Raw genomic sequence first — 22772 nt, forward strand, 5'->3', positions numbered from 1 at the left:
TTACAGATCAATGTTGGAAAATAAAACCAAAAACAAAACCATGAGGGAAAAATAATAAGAAAAAATAAAAAGCATTACAAATTGCAGAACATTCATTTCCTCAGGAGAAAGCCAGTAGTAGCAAACTCAGAACAAGGATCATGTGTGGATAGTTACAACCCAATAAATTTGAAATTTAGAATGAGTAGTTCTGCCAATGTACAGTGATGATATGACACATGTATGAATCAGCTGCAAACTGGCATTTCATCTAAGGGAAATTCACACCTAACAATGACACACTCTTGGGCTAAAAGGCATGGTAGGTCCTTTCCTTGGAGCAGCCTTGTTTAGACATGTTAAGAGACAGACCAAGGAGGGAAAGATAGGAAAGGAAAGAAAACCAACAGAAACCACACTTGTGATTCAACAGAGAGGTGAGTCCAGAGTTAAAAATGGGATGCATGGCAACCCATATCAAAGACAGTCACACGGGACACACGCACAGTTTATGTAAGCCAAGTTATTTCCATGCAAAGCAAAGGTGGGGTCAAAGTGCTAGGGGGTGTGGTCTTGCAGAAAAGAACAGGCAGAAGGATGAGGAGGAACTAGAACAAACAGGTAAGGCCTTACTGTGGTGAAGCACATTCGGTTCCCTGGGAGCTTGGACAGAAAATTCTGAATCCAGTTTATATTTGTTTTTCTTTTTCTTTTTTCTATCGATTCTATTTTTTCAATTTTTTAAAAGGTTTTAAAAGGTTTTAGGGACTTACCTAAAAAAGGACTTTAGGAAAAATATCCCTTCCACTAAGCCCTTCTTTGGAGATTATTTTATAACTATTGAAGGTCATTCAATGACTACCCTTCAACTAAAAAAAAAAGTAAATCTGTATTCTAAAAGAGTGAAATAGTCATCATATCTAGGAGACTTGCATGGAAATCTATGACATTCTGGCAACCTGGTAATGTCTTTTTTCTTCCATTTCTTTTGATAGTAAAGACAGATGATTTTTAGTTCCTACTAGTTTGTACAAAGAAGCAAAAGAGAATCCAATTTAAGTAAACACAGTAGAAAAAAATGTAAACAGAGTTGTCCTGAAGAATGAGAGACAGGAAAAATCTGTTTAAAGAAAGAAAAAAACAAAAACAAAAAGGAAGGTCTGGAGCTATGGCTCAGCAGTACCAGTAGAGTGCCCTCTTGAGCAAGTAGGAGGTCCTGAGTTCAAGCCCCAGGACCACCACAAAAACAAATAACTAGAATTAGGAATAAAAAAGAAGAATTATTTGCAGGCAAAATAATGTCATTTAAACAAAAGCATCTTCTCTCAAGATAATTTGCATTTGTTAAGGAGCTCTAATATGTGAGTATGTAAATATATTAAATTTATATGATATAAATTTGTTCAGCCATATAAACTAGTGAGCATACTTACTTTAGTTCTGAATAGTGATGTAACATAAACATAAGCCACCATTAAAGCCATTTCAATAATGTGTAGTAAGTCACATTATGTGTAGACTTAAAAAGAAAACTCTACGAGTCATTGTATAAGGACCAAGTGAGGGGCTGGGGGTTTAGCCCAGCGGAAGCGCGCCCGCCTGGCGCGCGCAAGGCCGTGGGTTCGGTTCTCAGCCCTAGTTTAAAAAAAAAAAAAGGACCAAATGACCATAGTTAACACGGTTCTGAGTTTTCTCTTTTCAAGAGGATTATGCTGAAATGAAGTAAATTGAAATGAATACTTAAAAATCAATAAGCATTGAAAATTAGGCTTATTTTTCTAATGCATTTGAAGCATAAAAGGGAGAAACATAAAAAAATCAACTTGAGTTTCTACAAGAAACCAAGGAGTCAGAGGGAATGGGCCAACACATTAAAATCTGAATTAATATTCCAAACCTGAGGTAAATTCTAGCATTGTTTTTTCTTAGTTCTGTAAAAACGAGTGCTCTCTAGACTAGATTGAGGTAGGCTGTTTGCACTACTATTATTTAAAATTAGTCCTTTTAATAAGACAGTGTGAGTAGCAATTTCATCCCAAAGGTCTTAATTTTTGTATTCTTGGCACCTCTTGTTTTTCTTTCCTCTATTTCTTTTCTTCCTTTTTCTCTTCCTTCCTTCTCTCTTTCCCCCCTTTTTCCCTCCCTCCTTCCTTCCTTTCTTTCTCTTTCTCCCTTTCTGTCTTTTTCTCTCCTTTCTGTCATTCCATATTTCTTCCATATTTCTTTCTATCTATCTTTCTTTCAGGCTAGTATAGGAGATTGAATTCAAGGCCTTGAGCTCCTTGACTTTTTTTGGTTAAAGTTTGTGCTCTACCACTTGAGCCACAATTCTACTACCAGCTTTTTTGCTGGTCAATTAGACCTAAGAATATCATAGACAGGGCTGACTTTGAACCATGATCCTTAGATTTTAGCCTCCTGGGTAGGTAACATTACAGGTGTAAGCTATTTGTACCCATCTGCTTCTTGTTCTTTTTGTTGTTGTTGTTGTTCCAACAAATGTTCACAACAGTCTTAGATCTCAGCCTAGCTAGCCTTCAGTTACACTTCACCACAGTAAGGAATGTAAGGGAAGGAGAGGGTGGGGAAAGAGGTAGCCTAAGCTACTAAATATTAAGACAGTATCGCTTTTACAAATGTCTCCTACTGAAACAAGGTAAAACAAACCCAAAAAAAACCTCTTGACAGAAGTCACAGGTTCTCAGCATAAAAAGTGATACTGTCACATCAGTGCTTAAAAAATAATGAGATGAAAATATTATGCTAACAATGGACAAAACGGTAGGGTGGCTTTCTAAACAAGCGGGACATCAATACCAGGGTTAACAGAAATGCCAAAAGAAAGTGAATGCTTAAATGAATTACAGTTGCATTTTAAAATTCTAATCAGCTCACAAATTAGATCTATACTTTTATAATTTAACTGGCCAAGCTGCTTTTTTTCTAAATATATATTAATGATTAATAAAGATAAAAGTATAATTACTACAGAGGTTAGTAATGGCAACTAGCTTGAGTCTTAATTCATGCTTTTTTTAAAAAAACAATTATAGGCAGCTTTTAAACACACTCAATTTTATTTAAAATCTTACTTTTTTCTGATGTCATATCGATCTGAAAGAAAACATACATAAATTCAATGGTTACATGTTTCAATCTTGGCTCACAGACCCTGATGTATCTAATCCCTAACTAAAACATACAAGTGACAACACAGGCAAGAGGAAGGTACAGTAATGACTGATCCTCATGGCCTCCAGGAGTCTTATCCTCACTTTGAAAAATAATAATTATAATAATCTGTTTTTTTTAGACATTGCAAGTGGAAATACTTTCTAACATGTTACCCTGAGAAGACAGGAGTCATGTTTGATGCAAGACGGTTGGGAAAAGGATGAGATCAGAATTACACAAGTGTCAGATTAATAGAGAAAAGAAAGCGAATACTTAACAAACACTGTGTCAGGGTGATACCTTTCCTACATGGGGCTCATTGTCACTCATAACAAGCTGAAGTTCCACCTCTTACAGTGAATCTGAACTTGATCACTTATCCTGAACAGATCCTGAACATATTCATCAGAAGCACCTGACATCTAATGAGAAGACTTCACTTGTGGACACAAAAAGTCTGGTTTTAGAGTTTTATAGAGGGTTGTATCAGTTTCGTCTTTTCACAGCTGTGGGGACAGGGATGCTGAACACAGGAAGGAAGCTGAGGATGTGACAGGGGTGGTTCAGGGAAAGGATGAGGTCAGCCTGAGTGTGTGTGTGTGGGGGGGGAGGATTATAGGCAGAATCTGAGTCTACAATCTCCCCTTCATCCTGCTCCCGTGCAGAACAATGAGGGGAAAATATGGGGGAAGAGGAGGAGATTCAAGGCAGTCCTTGGAACTCAGGCTTTCCATTTTAAACTGGGGGGATGGAATATATATTCTATATTAATTTATATTTTCACATTTCAAAGGCATCAGAGTAACAGTTTAAAAAAAAAAAAAGAAAAGCGCTGGGCGCCGGTGGCTCATGCTTGTAATCATAGCTACTCAGGAGGCTGAGATCTGAGGATTGTGGTTCAAAGCCAGCCCGGGCAGGAAAATCCATAAGACTCTTATCTCCAATAAAGCACTAGAAAACTGGAAGTGGCGCTGTGGCTCAAGTGGTAGAGCACTGGCCTTGAGCTGATGAACTGAGGGACAGCGCCCAAGCCCAGAGTTCAAGCCCCACAGCCAACAAAAAAAAAAGCAATATCTTCAAAAATACATGAAAGTAATCATTATGTTTCTTTCTTGGAAATAGGAAACAGATATATTCATAATATAAGAATTCCCAATTATTTTTGTTTCTGTTGTAATATTTGGGCATTTTGAAATGTCTATATGGGAGAAAAATACATATTTGCTTTCAATATGGAAGGAGATATTATTGAAATGGCTATGTATTCAAGGAAACCCCTCCAGGACTTGGTTTCATCATCTTTGGTGAGGTAGGTGTGTGGATAAAGCAAGGGGAGGAGGGCTTAGAAAAGACACTCCTTGATTGTCTATGAGTAGTGTTCATTAATACAATTCTGCATTAGAATATTATTATAGTCCAATGGATAAGCTATATGCTCCTAAATACTTTTGGCTTCAGGGATTCTCACACTTCTTTGAACTTTGGACTACACTACCTTTCTAAAAATTACTGAAGAGCCCTGAGAATGTATAATACTCATCAAGAAAGGCATGCACTACAAATTACAGCTGAGACAATGCTAGAACCCAAGAACACACAAGCACTATGCCATTACTTGCCAGGGTGATATCACATTATCTGGTGATATCCACCAGAGTGTAGAGGATTATAGAAGTTAAAATGACAAAACCACCATTATTAAAAGAGTTTTGACCTTCAGGCACCTCCAGACTCACCTTTGAGAGTGCTGAAATAATCGCTCAGTTGTTGGTGGGAAAGTAGACATTATTGCATAGAAAAAGAGCTAAAGTTTACAAGGAAGCTACTCTAAAGTCAATTCACAAGATGAGAAAACATCTCCCAGAGGTTCAGTAAAATTCCGTCCCTTCAGTTACTAAGAACAGCTATCTATTCTTTCTACAAAAAACAGGTTAACTGCTCTTAGCAGTAACAGCAATGACACATGTATTGACAAATGACAGGATCATTAAGTTACCTCTTCCTCCTGCTCTTGATCTGACTCTGATTCCTTGATGCCCCAGATGCCATGCAAGACGGAAAAAAAAAAGAGAGAAGGGAGAGCAGAGTGTTTAGAAGAAAAGAAGAGTAAATACACTGCGAACATTGATAGGCAAGCACACAGTCCGATTTTTTTTCTAAGTTTACAGAAGGCAGGCAAGAAAATTTAAGATGAATTGATGAAAAAAGCTTATACAATCAGCAGACAGAATTTAAAAATATACTGATTTTACTTTCTAGGTCATCAACCACCTCCAAATTTGACATTTAATAGGTTCGATGGCATTTGTCAACACCATTTGTCAACACCAATAGTGATAATGATCTCCCAGTCGTTTACAGGTATTGATTGATTGTAAAGGTTAAAAACTACAAATAAACAACAGATGAAACGTATCCAAAACTTATATGGAATGTAGGAGTTTTATTAGAATAATGATCTGCTAGATGTTATTGTGTATCTAAATATGTAACACTGAGCATTTTGCTCTTTTTTGTTTTGTGTTACTCAATGGAAAATATTCTTTGACCTTTGCCTTAGTAACTATGTCTGACATTCCTTGTAAGAAAATGTACAATAAAGGAAATGCTTTCCTCTATAGCACATTTAAAGCTACCATAATTAGGCAAAGCCTATTAAAGTCTATTCGTGTCTGTATATCACTCAGTTGGCCTGCATGTATTTCTTTATGTTTCTTGTTTGGCACTCTGCCTCTGGCGACTCCAATAATTCATAATATCATGAACTCCAAAGGGTATACTGCACCAAGAGTACAACTGGAGTGTACTAATTGGGCTGATATAATTACCACCACATTTCAACTTGTGGAGTGTCCTGTATATTTTTATATATTCACAAGTCATTTCATTTTTAATCTCTAATAATAAGAATTTGCAATGTCAAACATAAAGTTATGAGCATAACAATTTTAAATTACAAGAATAAATGTTTAAGCAAAATACACAATTTGACAACCATGGGTCTCAACAGTTTCTATTCACCTCCTTCCCTTACCTATAATTAATACTGACAGTCATCTGTAGTGGCTATCTGTGGCTTCCTATTAAAAAGTGCTATCCAGGAAAGAAAGAAAGAAAGAGAGAGAGAGAGAGAAAGAAAGAAAGAAAGAAAGAAAGAAAGAAAGAAAGAAAGAAAGAAAGAAAGAAAGAAAGGGAGGGAGGGAGGGAGGAAGGGAGGAAGCAAGCAAGCAGACAGACATATAGGAAGGAAGGAAGGAAAGAGGGAGGGAGGGAGGAAGGAAGGAAGGGAGGAAGGAGGAGGGAGGGAGGGATGGAGGAAGAAAGGAAGGAAGGAAGAATACGTGACAGTAACAAAAGGGCAGTTACCTACATCATTTAATTAATTTGGAATTAAAATTATTTAATATTCTAAATTTATTTAACGTTAACCTAATCAGTGAGCTACAGTCGTATAATTGGGTGATATGTGAGGACAAAGCAATGCCTAACTGGTACATTTTAGTACGGAATTTAGTGTTCATTCAGTACTCCTTTAAATTCACTTCTTGTAACACAGGGATATTTTCTACATTGTCATGCTAAAAATGAAGAAACTTAAAAAAATTCTAGTCCATTCTAATTAGAGCATGTAAAACAATAATAGAGACAAGGCCAATTATTTGATCTTATAGAAAAGGCTGAGGAGGTAGTTATTACTTTTAAAAGGTATTTCAAAACAATAAAACCTAAACATCCCTCTTTCTCTTCCACGTCCTATATATGAATAGATTTTTTTCCACCAAAATTCATTTAATTCAATCCAAGGTAGATTTCTTTTTTCTTTATGTGAGTGAAAATTTTGACTTTTTTTTTTTTTGCTTACATTTAGTGTCTTTGTTCTTGCTCATTTTAAAGCATTTGAGCAACTGTATTCATCGAATTACAGCAGATTTTACAATACCTTTGTATAAATTGGAAGCGTGATGTTTAAGTTGCAAATAGCTTGGTGCACCAGACCTCTAGTGGATTTTGGTTCTTTCATAAATGATAGTCGCCCGCAAGGTTCCTGAGTTGTGTCACGCACCTTGAACAAGAAAGACATACATGCGTCAGCTATAGTTGGCATCCACTATTATCTTATTTAAAGAAGAAAATAAAATTCCATGTGATAATGCTTGGTAAATAAATTCGCAGGTCTTCCTTTCTCTTATCATTTACATTGACTTTTAGAATGTCATTCAGTTGTTTTAACTTTACTGAAACATGACTGACAAGTTGTGTAAGTGTAAAGGTTATGATGTGATGCTTGCATGTGTGTCTATACTATGAAATGATTACTATAACCTAGCTAATTAGTATGCTGATTGCCTCATAAAAATTGTCCTCCCTTTTTCTGTGTGACTGAGGAAAAGCTAAGATCTCTTTTACCAAATTTCAAATAAACCATAGTTGTTTTTGTTGTTGTTGTTTTCAGTTGTGGGGCTTGAACTCAAGGCCTAGGCACTTTTCCTGAGCTTTTTTTGCTCAAGGCTAGTACTCTATCACTTTGAGCCACAGCTCTATTTTAGGTTTTCAGGTGGTTAATTGGAGATAAGAGACTCACAGACCTTCCTGTCTGTGCTAGTTTTGAACCTTGATCCTCATATTTCAGCAGCCTGAGTAGCTAGGATTAGAGGCATGAGCTACTAGCACCTAGTTTGCAATAGATTTTTTTTTTTTTGTCAGCCGTGGGGCTTGAACTCTGGGCCTGGGCGCTGTCCCTGTGCTCTTCAGCTCAAGGCGAGCGCTCTACCACTTGAGCCACAGCACCACTTCTGGTTTTCTAGTGGTTTATTGGAGATAAGAGTCTCATGGACTTTCCTGCCTGGGTGGCTTTGAACCATGATCCTCAGATTTCAACCTCCTGAGTAGCTAAGATTACAGGTGTGAGCCACCACGGGCGCCCATCTGCAATATATTATTATTATCTGTAGTTACCACATGGTGCATTAGATCTCCAGAATTTATTCAACTTAAATATACATAATGTAAAGTATACATTGTGCAAATTTACTGTTTTTACTATTTTCAGTGTACAATTCATTGGCATGAAACACATTGATGAAACACATTTGTGAAGTTGTGGAATCATCACCCTATCAGAATTTCCCATTTCCCAAAACTAAAATTGTACCTTTTATGTGAAAACTTATTTCACCAGTTCCTTATAACTGCTATTTTCTGTCTCTGGGAATTTGTCTATTTAGGTTCCTATATAAGTGGACTCAGACATTCTCTTATTTTAATTAATATAATAATTTCTAGTTTCATCCATATTGCAGTATCAGAATTTTAACATAGTAAAATATTATAGGAACTGGAAACAAAGCAAATGAGAATAACTATTTTTCTTTGATTTTATAAACGGCTCAGTCATCCACATTTATGAACTTTAGAGTTCATATATCCTAAAGAGAAATTGGAATTTACGAAGGAACTTGTATATATAATGGCTAAATCACTAACTGGGATGGATATTCCTAAACAGAAACAACAAATTAATGGTGCATTGGTGTGTCTCAATAAGATCTGTTGAATAAATTTATCTCTATCCAGGCTCTTAGCCTACTAGCATAAGTGAGAGTTTGGCCTTATGAGGGATTTTACTGCAAAAAGTTGTCAGAATTCTTTTAGTCTCTACATTTGTGAAATTTACACATTTAAAAAAACTAAGCATAGCTTAGCAGGGGTGGCTAATGCCTGAAATCCTAGCTATTTAGGAGGCTGAAATCTGGGAATCATGGTTCAAAGACAGCCCCGGTAGGAACGTCCATGAGACTCTCATCCAATTAACCACCAGAAAACCGGAAGTGGTGCTGTGCTTCAAGTAGTAGAGTGCTAGCCTTGAGCTGAAGAGCTGAGGGACAGCACCCAGGCCAACTTTAAGCCCCACCACTGAAAACAAACAAACAAACAAAAAACTAATCAGAGATAAAAGTTATATCACTTTTTTTTAAAAAAAACAAACATGAAAGTTGACTTCCCTTCAAGTTTGGAAAGAGTGGTCAGCATTTCTAATTAATGGACTGCTCATAATTTGTATTTGTTCTCCTCCTTAAACACAGTCTAAAAATTAAAAAATTAGGTTAACATTGAGCTTCAAAATTAAAAATGTTTGATTTTTCCAGGACTGTAACTTCACTAGTAAAAAAAAAAAATCACTGGAAATTATATAAAAGAGGAAAACAAATCCTGCCTTGACCTTTAATAAAATGCATGATGACATTGTATGTATACATCACCTTGACAAAGAGAGGAAGTCTATTTTCTTTGAAGGCAAAAAAACTGAATATATGGTGTTGACCACTCTTGGTTAGTGGCACCAGGTTGCCAAAACAGTCAACATAGATGGGTTTTCCTTCTAATACCTAAGCAAAAATGGAGAAAAAAATACAGAATTAAATACAACTATAACAGCATTTACACAAAGAAGTTGTACTACTACTACTTGGAAGTTTCACTTCTTAAATATATGCATGAGTATTAATATAGTTACTTTGCATGTAAGAAAATAGAACAATGAGCCCTTCTGACATTATTTTATGAAGGATAATAAGATGGGAGGAATGATGAGGGGATGAGGATGAGATTGATCCAGATTCATTGTTTGCATCCATGGAAATGTCACATTGAAACCGCTTTTTTTTTACAACGACTATATGCCGACAGATAAATTTATATATACACGTACAAACAGAGATAAAAAATATGTTGGCAATTGCCTTTTTGTCTTATATATAAAAGAAAGCATATACTAGAATTCCCTCTTTTTTATCAGTAGTAAGAATCTTCAAGTTCATGGTAGTATTTAATGTTCTCATTTATAATACTCCATGCTAGTGTTACCTCACAGGTTACCCCATAAAAATCTGTATGTATAAGTTCTAACTGTAAAATTACAAGTGAGTAACTTTTGACATCACCAGGAGTTATATGGTTAGACTTCAATATCCAAAGACTTGCACTGATAAACATTTTTGTAAAAAGAAATTGGGGGGGGGGGAACCACTAAATGTCCTACTTCAATATTTGCACAAAGCAAAGTGCTTACAGGGTTGTTGTTCATGAGGAGGAAAAGAAGGATGGAAGGAAGGAAGGAAGGGAAGGAAAGGAAAGGAAGGAAGGAAAGAGAGAGAAAGAAAAGAAAAGAAAGAATGAAAGGAAAGAAAGAAAAGAAAGAAAGGGAAAGAAAGAAAGGCAGAGAAAAATAGAAAAGAAAAGCAACCAAGAAAAGTGAGACATCAAAATGGGATTGTTATCAATGTATTTTGAGTTCATCATTAAAACATAGTGTTTCTCCAAATATTATTCTTTGTCAGTAGTACAGTTGAACTCAGGGCCTTGTGCTAGCTAAGCAACTCTCCATCAGCTCTACCATTTGATCCATCCCCTAGCCCTCCAAATTATCTTTATAGGAATCTTTTTATCTTCTCCTGTTCATAGAGATCAACCCTATAGGACAGGCCTAAATCGGTTGAAAACGACTTATTTGGGGCTGTCTGATTTTGGTCCTTTAAGCTAATACAGGTATAAAATATTCTTTAAAAAAAACTACCCTGCATATTATACTCTATTTGAAACATAATCCAATAATAAAGCTGTGACAGTATAGCATATTTATCTTTTTGATACAGTACCTCTACATCCCTGCTCCTGGCCACCTCAGAGAAGTTTTCTTGTTGTTCAAGAGTCTTGTCCACCTTATCATCAGTCATGCAGAAACATCTTAACCTGGCTTCAATGGGATCATGGGATTTGGCAAACACTACAAATTTGGCCATATAAGGTACACAAATAATTTCTCTATATACTTGTGATGCAAAGGTAACAGATTCTTGGATCTGTCGACAATCTATCAGCCAGAATCTATAAAAGGAAAGGAGAGCAATTATGTAAAGTTTAAAATAAACCCCTTGAAAACACATCGACCTTATGAGCAATGGAGCCATCAAATATTTCTTAGGAAAAGAAGGAAATGAAAGAAGGGGATAATAATCAGAAGGTGAAAGAAAAGGGAAGAAGAAGGAAGAGACTATGAAGTCAGGTAGCAAAAGAAGTACAAAAGGGGAAAAGAACAAAGAGAAGAGATAAAGATGTATCGGGATTCTCAGACCAACTATTCAGTGTTATATTTGTGTTTTTCTTCCTTACAAACTCTTCTTTGTATTCAGTTTTCTGCAAAGATCTTTAGTGTTTCAGATTCATTTAGATTCATAAGTCCAGTATGGGAGACTCTATGGTATATGTGAATGAGGTCCTATTATTTTCCCTGCTTACCACTTTTACTTTTTTGTTGTTATTGTTATTGTTGTTCTGGTTCTGGGGCTTGAACTCAGGGCCTAGGCATTGTCCCTTAGCTTTTGCACTCAGGGCTGGTGCTCTATCACTTGAGCCACAGCTCCATTTCTGGCTTTGTGGTGGTTAATTGGAGGCCAGAGTCTCATGTCCAAAGCTTGGACTGGCTTTGGACCTTGACCCTCAGATCTCAAGCTCTTGAGTAGCTAGGATTACAGGCATGAGCTCCCAGTGCCAGCCCCCTCCTACTTTTAATTTGATGTCCTGATGCTTTTTGACAGTAAGTTCTCAGCTTTTCCTATAGCCACATTCTTTCCCAAGGACCTTTCCAGTCCTCAAGATTAGATCAACTCTACCATTTAAAAAAATCTTCTCTAGAATGTTCAGGTAGTGCTGAGTAGATTTCAGAGAATAAATTATTGGCTTCAGAATGTATGGTTTCCAGACTCCATGAAATATGAGATGATGTTGGGAGGCTTTTGTTTGAATGTCATTTTTCTCAGCACAATAATGTTGCTAAATATTTGCAAACTCTCAGAGCTTCACCTTCACCACAGGTTCTAAAAAAAAATAGTTTCATGGAGAGAATGAGATCAACAGGTAGACACTTTTCCAACTTTCTATTTATAGACTTCCGAAGATGTATTCCATAATCTTCTATTAAATCTTTCTCCAGCGATTATTCTCTTAGTCTTGATTCTTTTCATACAGTCTTCAACATTCCTAGAGATCTTCTTATCCAGTTAAACCTCTCTTTCTTTCAAAAAATTTCATCTATCTCTCTTTCAAATTGTAACAAAATGTGCATAACCAAGTTTCCCATTTTAATCATTTTAAAGAGCATTTTATCCAGGCACTGGTGAATCACACCTAGTCTCAGTTCTTCCGGAGGCTAAGATGTGGAGGATCACAATTTGAAACAAGCTCAGGCAGAAAAGTTCATGCAAACTCTTCTTTTCCCAAAAATAATCAGTCAAAAGTCAGTCTGGAAGCATAGCTCAAGGGGTAAAATGACTTCACAGCAAGCATGAGGCTTGTAAGTTCAAAGTCCAGGACAGCAAAAAAAAAAAAAAAAGGGCAAAAGAAGTAGTCATTTTGTGGCATTAGAATGTGGATGTATGATTGACAGAACACAAACTGAAACACCTATTGACTCAGTAGCTCTACCCTGCGCATGAACTGTTCCAACACACCTTGCTTGTGGTGTGTCCTATTACTCAACTATTTCTGCATTTCAATCTTTTCTTCCCTGGCTCATAGAAATTAAGTGTGTGTGTGTGTGTGTGTGTCTGTGTCTGTGTGTCTGTGTCTGTGTATCTGTGTGTGTGTGTGTGTCTGTGTGTTTAATTCTGAGGCTTGAGCTTGATTTCTCCCTTCTGCTTGGCTTGCTTACTCATGGCTGGTGTTCTATCACTTGAACCATGCTTCCAGTCTGAAATTTTGCTGGCTATTTGAAAATGAAGTCTTTTGGACTTTTCTATCTCTGCTAGTTTTGAACAGTGGCCCTCCAGGTCTCAGCCTCCTGAGTTATTAGGATTACAGGTGGGAGACTAGCTAGAACTTAAGTTTTAACTGTTCCCATCTGTAAAATAAATGTGTGAATGTGTGGTTTGTTGTTCCACTTCAGTTATGCACTCCTCGTAATATCAAATTAAAACCATGAAGCTGCTTAACATTCAATTAAAGACCATACCAATGGGAACTTAAGAGTCAAAACCTGAGTTAATGTGCGGTAAATTATATAAAACAAGGTAGCTTCAGCTTTTTGAGATATGAATAAAGGTATTTAAGATATAACTAGATAATATGCAAATGTGTTAGGTTGTATAAGAATCCTCTGAGATCTTTGAGCAAACAACAGGGAGTTGTGTTTGTGTTGCTGAATCAGCAACTGAGGCTATTTGGTTAACAACAGAAAATTTCTCATTCCTAAGACCTCTGAGACAGGAAAAATCAGTTGTGACTGTAAAACCACAGCCAGAGTTATCGAATCACACAGCCAAAGCAAATAGGCACTTATTTGCCTTCAATTTTAATCTGATGAGTAGGTCTTTGTTAGTGTATTGCTGGTGTATTACCTGACAGATGTAGTTCAAAATGAGAAAGTCATTAAACAAAAATGTCATTAAAATCAAACAAAAAAATCACTTTTAATGAATTAAGAGAAAAAAAATAAAACAACAACAATAAAAATTTTTAAAAACCACCAGTGGGTTTGGGGGAAGTTGTGGAAACAGCATGGAGTTTTCCACTTGCCTGGCAGACACGTTGGTGGTGAAGGAAACACACTCGTTGACAAACGTGAGTGGCGTGGTTCCTGTGATGTCTTCCCACTGGGCAGGGGTGGTTCCACCTGAAACAATACGAATGTGAAAGGAAGTTAAGGCAAGACTCCGGACTCTGGGCCTTAAAGACAAGTCACCGATTCGCGCTGTGTTCACCAGTCCCATCCCTCACCCCCTTCAAAATACACATTGAAAGCAAAATGAAAAGCACAAAAATCTGCAGGCCAAAACACGAACATTGGGGGATTATAAAGAAAAGCAAAAGACTCCTCAGTACTGACCACTGTTCAAACACTTAAACTTCAGGGAAGCTAAGTACTAGCTGTCTTCTTAGGTGCCCAGCCTTAACAATCTTTTATTGTAATTTCTGGGCTCCGAAGTATGTAGTTGACTATTTTAAGATATCCTCTAGCTAAATAAAAAGATGGAAACCTCCTTCAAATAATCTAAATATTCTCTTTTTTATGAACCTCCTATTTCATGCAAGTGTTTTTCAAAAAATGAAAAAAAATGTTTGAAAAACATTAATAGCTCAATAGATGCTACAGGGTGAATGAATGAAAGAGTAAATGAATAGCTTTGGTTGGAGGGCATGGCTCAAGTGGTAGAGGAGCTGGAGGGAGAAGGAGAGAGGGAGGAAGGGAGAGAGAGGGAGGAGGAAGGGAGAGAGAGAAAGAGGGAAGGAGGGAGGTACAGAGAAATATTACATGATGATCTTTGTCCATAGGAATCCCCATGAAAGCTAATGACCTATTTTACTTCTACTAAGAAATTAAATTTCCAGATGAAAACAAAAACCAATCAAAGAATACAAGCAAGGTATGTCTGGAATGAAAAAAAAAACCCTCTTGACTGCAAAGTTTCTTAAAGAAGAGAGTCACTTATCAAACACAAAGTTATGCAAGCTTATTCTAGTAGGTTTTAAAATATGCCCACATCACTCCCTCAGACTGCCGCCAAAAATACTTAGCAGAAATTATATAATATAGCAAAATACAAATATCCAAACGTTTAGGTATTTTAAGTTAATGTAAATGTACTTATTATTTTTAAATAATTTTAATTAAGTGTAGAGAATTAAGAGTAGCAACAGCCCATCTGAAGACACGACACAGGATTAATTAGAATAAATGGCACCCATGCCCATATGACATCATCCTTGGATATCACAAAGGCAGTCTGCCATAGACACTCTTCAGTCTCATGTTTTCTTTATGTATCATTATGCATCTCATGATAGATGAGGAAGTTTCTTTGTTGTATACTCAACCACAGAACAGATATTATAGGAAAGTTAAGTAATGGCTGGGCAAGCATGATCTCTGAAGCGATCTTATGAGAAGCAAATGATTTTTTTTCCTTACACACATTGTGGTCCATCAAAATCAAATTTCTGTCACCAAACTTTGGGGTCAAGCTTAATTTTTCTTTGTCTTGAAAGAATTAGAAAAAGACAACAAAAAATAGGATTGAATATTTCTGTCAACATGAAGGAGACATTTTTTAAACTCCAAATACAACTAAAACAACCAGGGATGTGTTATCCTTCCTAATGACCATATTCATATATGCTGAATGCTCAAACCAGGCAAGTGTTAATTAGCCCAGTTATGCAGTCCTTAAATAGGTTATTAGTATTATTTTTTGACCTCTGATCATTTGTAGTGACTTTGTTATGAAGAGGAAATCATTATTTTGTGAATCTCTTTTGAGAACGTAGTAGCCTGAAAATGATTACAACTACCAAATGAAAAGACCAAATATCAGCCAATCTTAAAAAACTCTCTCTGATTTTCCAAAGGTAATTCTATATGCTGTTGTGATGAAGACAAAAACAATTCCTACATGGAACCATTTGGTTGGACTACTGAGTACAATAAAGATGCAACTTTTATTTTTCTCTCAAATGGATACAAGTCTTCAGTGAACCCCGAAAGCCTGCCTTTGGAGGTGTGTGGGCTAGGGTTTGACCCTGAACCCTGTCAAGCAAAGTACAGATCTTTCTATGTTGGTTTAATGCTCAGCAAAATGAAGTTAAAGTTTCCTTACAGAATTTCCCATATCAATTAAATAGTAATGTATGTAAGGTATCTAATAATTTGACAAGCACATTTCCTTTTACCATTTACTTTCCTTAATTAATTGAAAGTGATTTTCCTGATTTGTTGCATGGAACCCAACAGACATCTTATACCGAAAGTAATTTAACGAATACTTAAAGTTTCTTCATTTAGAGTTCTCTATTAACATAGCCCTATGTGACTCACCTGTGATACTGCATAGCAATCTTAAGGTTGGTGCATCTCCCCCAAAACCATTCAACATGACGTCACTTGAAGCTTTGGGGACTGGAATGGTCATGGTGATTGGCTTATGGAATTTTCTTCTTCTAGGCTCCAAAGTGACAATGGGGCTGAAGGTAGCTTTGTTTCCTAGGATCTTCTTAACAAGCTCACTGTGCATGGGCTGAGCCTTTCAAAGTAAAGAAACACATTAAACTAAACTATGTATCCTTACACCTAATGCCAAATGTCTTAGCCAATATATTGCTTTTCATCTCACAATTAGCTTGGTGGACTTCAAATATGGCAGCCATAAAGATTTTTTTTCACATTGTTTCCTCACTTTTATTGATAAACAGAAGTATAGATGTGGAAATACAGGGACTCTGATCAACATGTTTGAATCAAGTGGTTTGTCGGAACATCATTTTTAATTTACTTAATTGTTATTATAAAGGTGATGTACAGGAGGATTACAATAACATGAATCAGGTAATGAGTCCATTTCCTTCTGTACAGTGTCTTCTGTTTCCTCATTCTTGTCCACTCCCTCCCTCCCATCTCCACCCATGAGTTATATAGTTCCTTTTCACCAGTGTCCAATGAGCAACCCTGCTGCACATTTTCACCCTTCTTCCTTCGAGTTCTGTGAATACACCATACATAAGGTGAAGAAGACAGAATCATCAAAAACTAGAGAACCAAGAAGTAGGGGGTAGGGAGAGGGGGAGGAAGGAGGAGGAGGAGGAGGTGGTGGTCTTTTGATTCCATGTCTTGGAGTTCATTTTAGCACGTATATTAATTGATATACATACTAAATACTATTCCTGAGCATTCACATCCAACTTTGTCGGACTTAGGGTCTCTGATGGCAACTTTTGCTCAGTCAGGAATCATTTGATTCTCATTTGTAAGGGAAATGTTTAATTGTTGGGGGGGAAGCAGTCATGGAAGGAAGGATCCACTGCATTCCACGCGGGCTTACCTGGAGCCCCACTCGGATGCGCTTGGTCAGAGCCCCCTCCGGGAACACGGCCTGCACCTGGGGCACCACGGTGCTGCTGAGCACGCCTCCCTCCGGCCCGATCAGGTTGCTGTCCTGCTTGATGCGAGAGACCACCGCAAAGTACTGCGGAAAGTCCCGAGTGATGATGCGGCAGATTCGTTTCTTTTCAAGGTCTTCCGGGCTATCCAGCACTGAGACAAGAAATGACGCATCTGCATCTAGCAAGCATTTCCTTTAGCAAGCATCCTAGCAAACTCACTGACACAGGTAATAGTGAGCCGATGTAGAAGAAAAACTCGTTCCTATCTGAATGGGAAAAATAGTCAAAGCCAGGTTGCCTTCACAACAGAAGAAAATCAGTATTGGATCGTTTTATGGCCTGCCAGTGTTTAGCTTGCACATGTTCTTTGTGAAGGTGGCACTTTTCAGGGCCACTGTGAAAGAGAGGATCTCATATTGTGTACGGGAGGGTGTCTGTGGACAAACCAGCCCTGAAGATGAACTTGTTCTATTCTTGAATGCTGCACAATTTCTCCTTGCACAATTCAAAGTTACCTCAAGACCAGCTCTTCTACTTTTAAGAACTAACATAGCCCTTTTGCATTCTTAGGGAAACAGTGCAGGAATAAAAATGGGACTTGAAAGGGTAAGGTTTATATTCATATGTTTATACCAATGAGGTAGGTGTTTCTGTGCTTGTCACTTGGATATATCATCTAAGATCAAAGGCTGGGTTCTATATAAATTGTTTTAGTGTAGATATGTAGGGTAATACAAAGAAAACAGACTGGTTGAAAACACAGAATATTTGAACTAAATGGCTCACTGAATTTTAAGGGATTTGGAAACCGGTTCCTTTTTAGAAATAATTTTTAATTAATTATAAAGGCATTGATAGTAACTATTTTTGGTTGACTGCTGGGTATGCAAGACTAGCTAGGAAAAGGCAAATGACCAAGATCTGATTATTTATAATCAAGGGCTGATACTCAAACAAATGCCTAGCATATGCTTATGAAAACAAAAACATACTTCCAAGCATACAAACACAAATATACACAAATCTGATTTTTTTTCATTTCAAAAGAAACCTTTACATATATAGAAAGGTTGGTCCCCATTAAATGGCAAGATGCCGTTACTCATGTCTATGTCAATGACAGGTAATCCTTCAGAAGAATATATCCCAAATCAGTGTGCTACCAAAACAAATGGCTCCCAAGAAGCTAAGTATTACAGGGGACAAGCCTTATTAGCAAGAACTCTGGAATTGTGTTTGATGGTACATGGCCAAAATCTCAGTACTTAGGAGGCTGAGGCATGAGTATCAAGAGTTCAAGGCTAGCCTGTGCTACATAGGAAGATTCTATTGCAAAATGAACAAAAAGAGAATTCTGATCACTTTGTTTGGAGGATTCTATTCTACACATTTAGAGAGCATGCTTTATTTCTTCACACACCCCTAGGAAAGTAGTCTTTATTCTTTTTTTAATTCTCTAAAATTTTAATTGAAAAAAATGAACACTTTATGAAATACTCTCCCCAGCCTGAGGTTGGTTCCCCTCTGTCGTTGATTCTGGTTATGGTCCTTGTAATGTGTCTCCCACAGCTTCTGCGTCATTTCATAGCCCACCAGGAAGGTTGAAGGGTTCTACTCAATTCACTTTCTTTGTTTTTAATTTTTATTGAGATTAAGTGTTTACATAAAATTTACAAATTTCGCAGTGTTTAAAATGTATTTGTGACTTTAACTGTCACTATCTCATTTTAACCTTCACAAGGAAAATGGTCATTATTCTGGTCTATAATGTTTGTGAATTCTATGAGCTTCGACATTACAACTATTTGTTCCCACATCGGGTGCTATGTACATTTCTTTCCCTTTGCTTAGTGTAAGCTGTTCCTCTTTCTCTCTCATACCCTCCCTCCCATCAATGCCTTTGAGTTGTTTAGCCCATTTTCATCAATGTCCAGTGCAACTGTTGTATATTCTAACCTCCACATTTACTGAGCATACTTTATTTCTCCACACACCCTTATGAAGGTAGTCTTTATTCTTTTATTCCATCTTCTATTTTTATTTTATTTAGAGGGTATATTTTATTTTATTTTAAGGGCATATTTTATTTTATTTAGAGGGCATATTTTATTTCTCCATATACCCCTATGAAGATGGCCTTTATTCTTTTATTCTTTATTCTATTCTTTATTCTTTTATTCTTTATTCTATTCTTTATACTTTATTCTCTTTAGCCACTTGAAGCTATCACCAGGAGTCCTGGAAGACTGAAAAACTTGACAAACAACTATATGTCTCTCACATGTCCATCAATGTTTTTTGGCATTTGGCAAGGGATTTGCCCTATTTTCTTTGTAGTGATTTAAAGTAGACTGTGCCTCAGAATTTGGTTAGTAGTGTTTCTCCATGTACCCTATGAAGGCCTAATATTTCAATTGTGCTTTTACAGAATAATACAGACATGAGAGCTGCTCTAAACAAAAATCATGGTACCCAATTAGATATGATTGTGTGTGTAGGCTATTTAACCCTGACTAACTCCCTGCTCTGAGTTATAGGCAAAAGACTGAATGAACTTAATTTTCATGTCTCTTTAATAATAAAAAGTTAAAAAGAAATCTTATCCTCTAACATACTTTGTTAGATGCAAGATTTCCAACAGAACACTTTAACACTAAGTTTCTGAGATTTAAAATTTCCAATTTGGCATTATAGTTTTGTTCACATACTGGGGCTTGAAATCAGGACATTTAAAGTTTTCCAATTTGGCATTTTTATTTTGTTTTGTTCCAGTACTGGTGCTTGAAATTAGGACCTGTTTTAGATTGTTCACTCCTGATTCGCTACCACTTAAGCCACAACATCACTTCTGACTTTTTAGTGGTTAATTGGAGATGAGAGTTTCATGGACTTTCCTGCCCAGATTGCTTTGAACCATGATCCTCAGATCTCAGCCTCCTAATTAGCTAGGATTATAGGTATAATCAATCCATCAGCTCTCAGCCTCAATTCTAATATTTTAAAAAGTCACGCTTTATTATCCAGTATCATCCATTTTGCTACAAAACAACATCTATTCTAATTTAAGATTCCAAAAAGTTTTACTAAATACGGAAGTGCTTTGTAGCTCCTTATTAGAAGAGGCATTTGCTGTCTTACAGAATTTTCTTTTTCTTGAATATAACAGAAGCAAGATTAGATGAACCCCGACATGCATTCCAACACATCACATCGGAACATAGCAGAGACTCTGCTTGTAGCTGAACAAGGCACACACCCACACACTTAAGTTAAAAGGAAGAAATACATCATTTTTATGCATCTTTTAAAATCCTCCACTGAAGTACCTTCATCCATGCCATTAAGAATCTCATTCAGCTCATCTTCGGTGTAGTCACAGAAATGTTCTTTCCAGTTGTCCCCATTCTCACTGCGCAGGACCACAAGTTCCCTCTCCTTCCCTCTAAGGGCGGCAAAGTGCGGGATCTCCACGATCACAGGCCTGACATAACAATGCAGAACACTGAGTGTGGACAAGAGCTAACCCACGGAGAGACAAACACCTCGACCCTGTCTGTTACAAAGTGACCTGGAATTCTGCCCTTTCTGGGGACATAGCGGGCTGTCCTCCATAGCCCGGTGATTAGCAGATGGTGGTGCAGTAGCTCTCCACCGCAGGACCACCGATCCTTAGGTACATGCTGCAACTATAAGCCAAATGACATTTCCTTGTGAGTGCATGTGGCATTCTGGAACTTCTCCTTTGATCAATGTAGGTAGAACACATTTAACCAAAAGAAATGTGCATGCATATCTAGGACGTATGCCAATCTCCTGAAACATTTTCTACGAAGTGCAAAAATAAACAAAAAAATGACAAAATGGTTTACGAGAAGGGAAATGGCTCATACATTGAAGAAGTCGATGTATTCTAAATGAGATGCCAAAAAGGTAGATTACTTGTGCTAATGAGCCATGCACTTAGGGTTTTGTCTATATTTACTTCAAAGAAACAATAGGCATGTGTACACACACAGTATGGCTTGTCAGAAATGTGTCCAATGCCTATTACGTTCAGGATTCAGAACATGCACCATCCTACAATTTTTTAATAGCACATTCATCCTCAAAAAAAAATTAGAGAGGGGCTTTCAATTGTTTTTTTTTTTTTGAGTCCAGGTTGCTTTGATACAGACTCCAAACTCATTATAACCACATTGGAACTAGCACAGAGTATAGCTAGGCAGACCTCATGCTTGAACGAAAATGAAGATCACAGCACTTAAAGGGGAAAGATATAGAAACATCACTCAAAAACAAAAAACAAAAACAAAAGTCACATACCACAAGGGTCAGAAATGGTCCACTCGAGATAGATTATACAGAATTTAAATCATAGAGAGAGGGACATGTCATGGGGCACAATGACAAGAAGAGAAATCATATTGCAAAAGGAGGAGAAGAATGGGGGGGCCCAGCAGCCATCAATTTGTTTTAAGTCACTCCTACCCAAGGAATTTGGTTCCAGGAGGCCCCAGCTGAAGGATGCGGCTGACCAGACTTTCTCCCTCATTAAGTGGGGGAGGAGCCGTTGGCAGGTGAAGTTTACTGAGAGTACATCCAAAGCAGCAGTGAAAGAAAGAACATAAGTGAGCTTCAGGTGTCATCGTCCACAGAACCCCAGCATCACCAGCTGATGCACAGGGTGACTTTGGGTGTCACCTTGTGTGTGGTTCTGCTCTCTCCATTGGTCCACAAAGAGCAAGGGACAGAGAACCCAGAGTGGACAATGGAGGTGCGTCTGTGGCCAGAAGAGCACTGGGCTGTCAGATAGGTCCTTAATTAGATTCACTGCCAGGGCACTAGCCAACCAAAAAAAAAAAAAGAAGTGGGGAAAAAAATGTTTCACAAAGCTGTTGGGAATATAAGAAAAATTCTGCTCTGTCTAGAGGCCAGATGTTTTCTGAATATTTCCCAACAGATTTGAAGATTTATTTTTTTTAAGGCCCTACAGCTACCTGAGCATGTGGGCAAAAAAAAAAAAAGAGGTGGGGTGGGGAGGGGTCCGAAGTTAGAATATGAAAAGAATCATCAGCGATCTCTCCAACCTTAATGATCTTTCCCAAAGCACCCCAAAACTTCACAGGCCCCTAAAGCACTGATCTGCCTGACAGGAGGGTACACAAGGGTGATTTTTGCAATAGGCACATATTGGCACACCTTTTTTGCAGTAGGAGAGTAATTTGGGACAACTTGTGAACCATTTGCTCCAAATTACAGCCTTTAGAACATCTCCCAAGTTCTAAAGTAAGAAATCCTCTTCCCCACCAGGCAATGACAATGGACAACATTTCCTCCAGTTTTTTTGTTGCAGAGACTTGAGGTGACAGACTTAAATACAATTGATTGGTTTCAAAAAGAATTTGAAACTTGTCCCCGCTCTAAAACTTCATCCTTGTGTCCATTTTTATTTTAACCATTGTTATTCATTTCTTGACACACAGAGATGCCACTTCATAAAAAAAAACAGCAGTCATACAAACCAACAGAAGAGAGAATAAAGCTGCTCGAAATTGCCAAAAAAAATAAATAAATAAAAAAACCCGAGCATGGCGAAAGGGAGCATTAATGTTTTCTTCTCAACACCAGCTGAGGCTACCTAAGCAGTTAGGGTCCTTTTCAAGCTTAGTGTAGCAATTTTGATAACAGAAAAG

At 37.3% G+C, this 22772-nt stretch overlaps 1 protein-coding gene across 1 annotated transcript in view; it reads right to left on the reverse strand.

Moving 5' to 3' along the window:
* Positions 1 to 22772, reverse strand: part of Ank2 (ankyrin 2, neuronal) — a 298210-nt gene that overhangs the window by 29038 nt on the left and 246400 nt on the right. The window contains exons 28-37 of the mRNA XM_013023813.1: positions 21568 to 21666; positions 20406 to 20560; positions 17019 to 17230; positions 16019 to 16223; positions 13723 to 13819; positions 10809 to 11037; positions 9414 to 9539; positions 7094 to 7216; positions 5150 to 5182; positions 3072 to 3093 (exon numbers count right to left, since the gene is read on the reverse strand). Of these exons, the coding sequence (XP_012879267.1) occupies positions 3072 to 3093; positions 5150 to 5182; positions 7094 to 7216; positions 9414 to 9539; positions 10809 to 11037; positions 13723 to 13819; positions 16019 to 16223; positions 17019 to 17230; positions 20406 to 20560; positions 21568 to 21666 (1301 nt within the window). The remainder of the gene's footprint in view (positions 1 to 3071; positions 3094 to 5149; positions 5183 to 7093; positions 7217 to 9413; positions 9540 to 10808; positions 11038 to 13722; positions 13820 to 16018; positions 16224 to 17018; positions 17231 to 20405; positions 20561 to 21567; positions 21667 to 22772) is intronic.

Source organism: Dipodomys ordii, unplaced genomic scaffold (assembly GCF_000151885.1).
Source record: "Dipodomys ordii isolate 6190 unplaced genomic scaffold, Dord_2.0 Scaffold70, whole genome shotgun sequence".
Taxonomy (NCBI): domain Eukaryota; kingdom Metazoa; phylum Chordata; class Mammalia; order Rodentia; family Heteromyidae; genus Dipodomys; species Dipodomys ordii.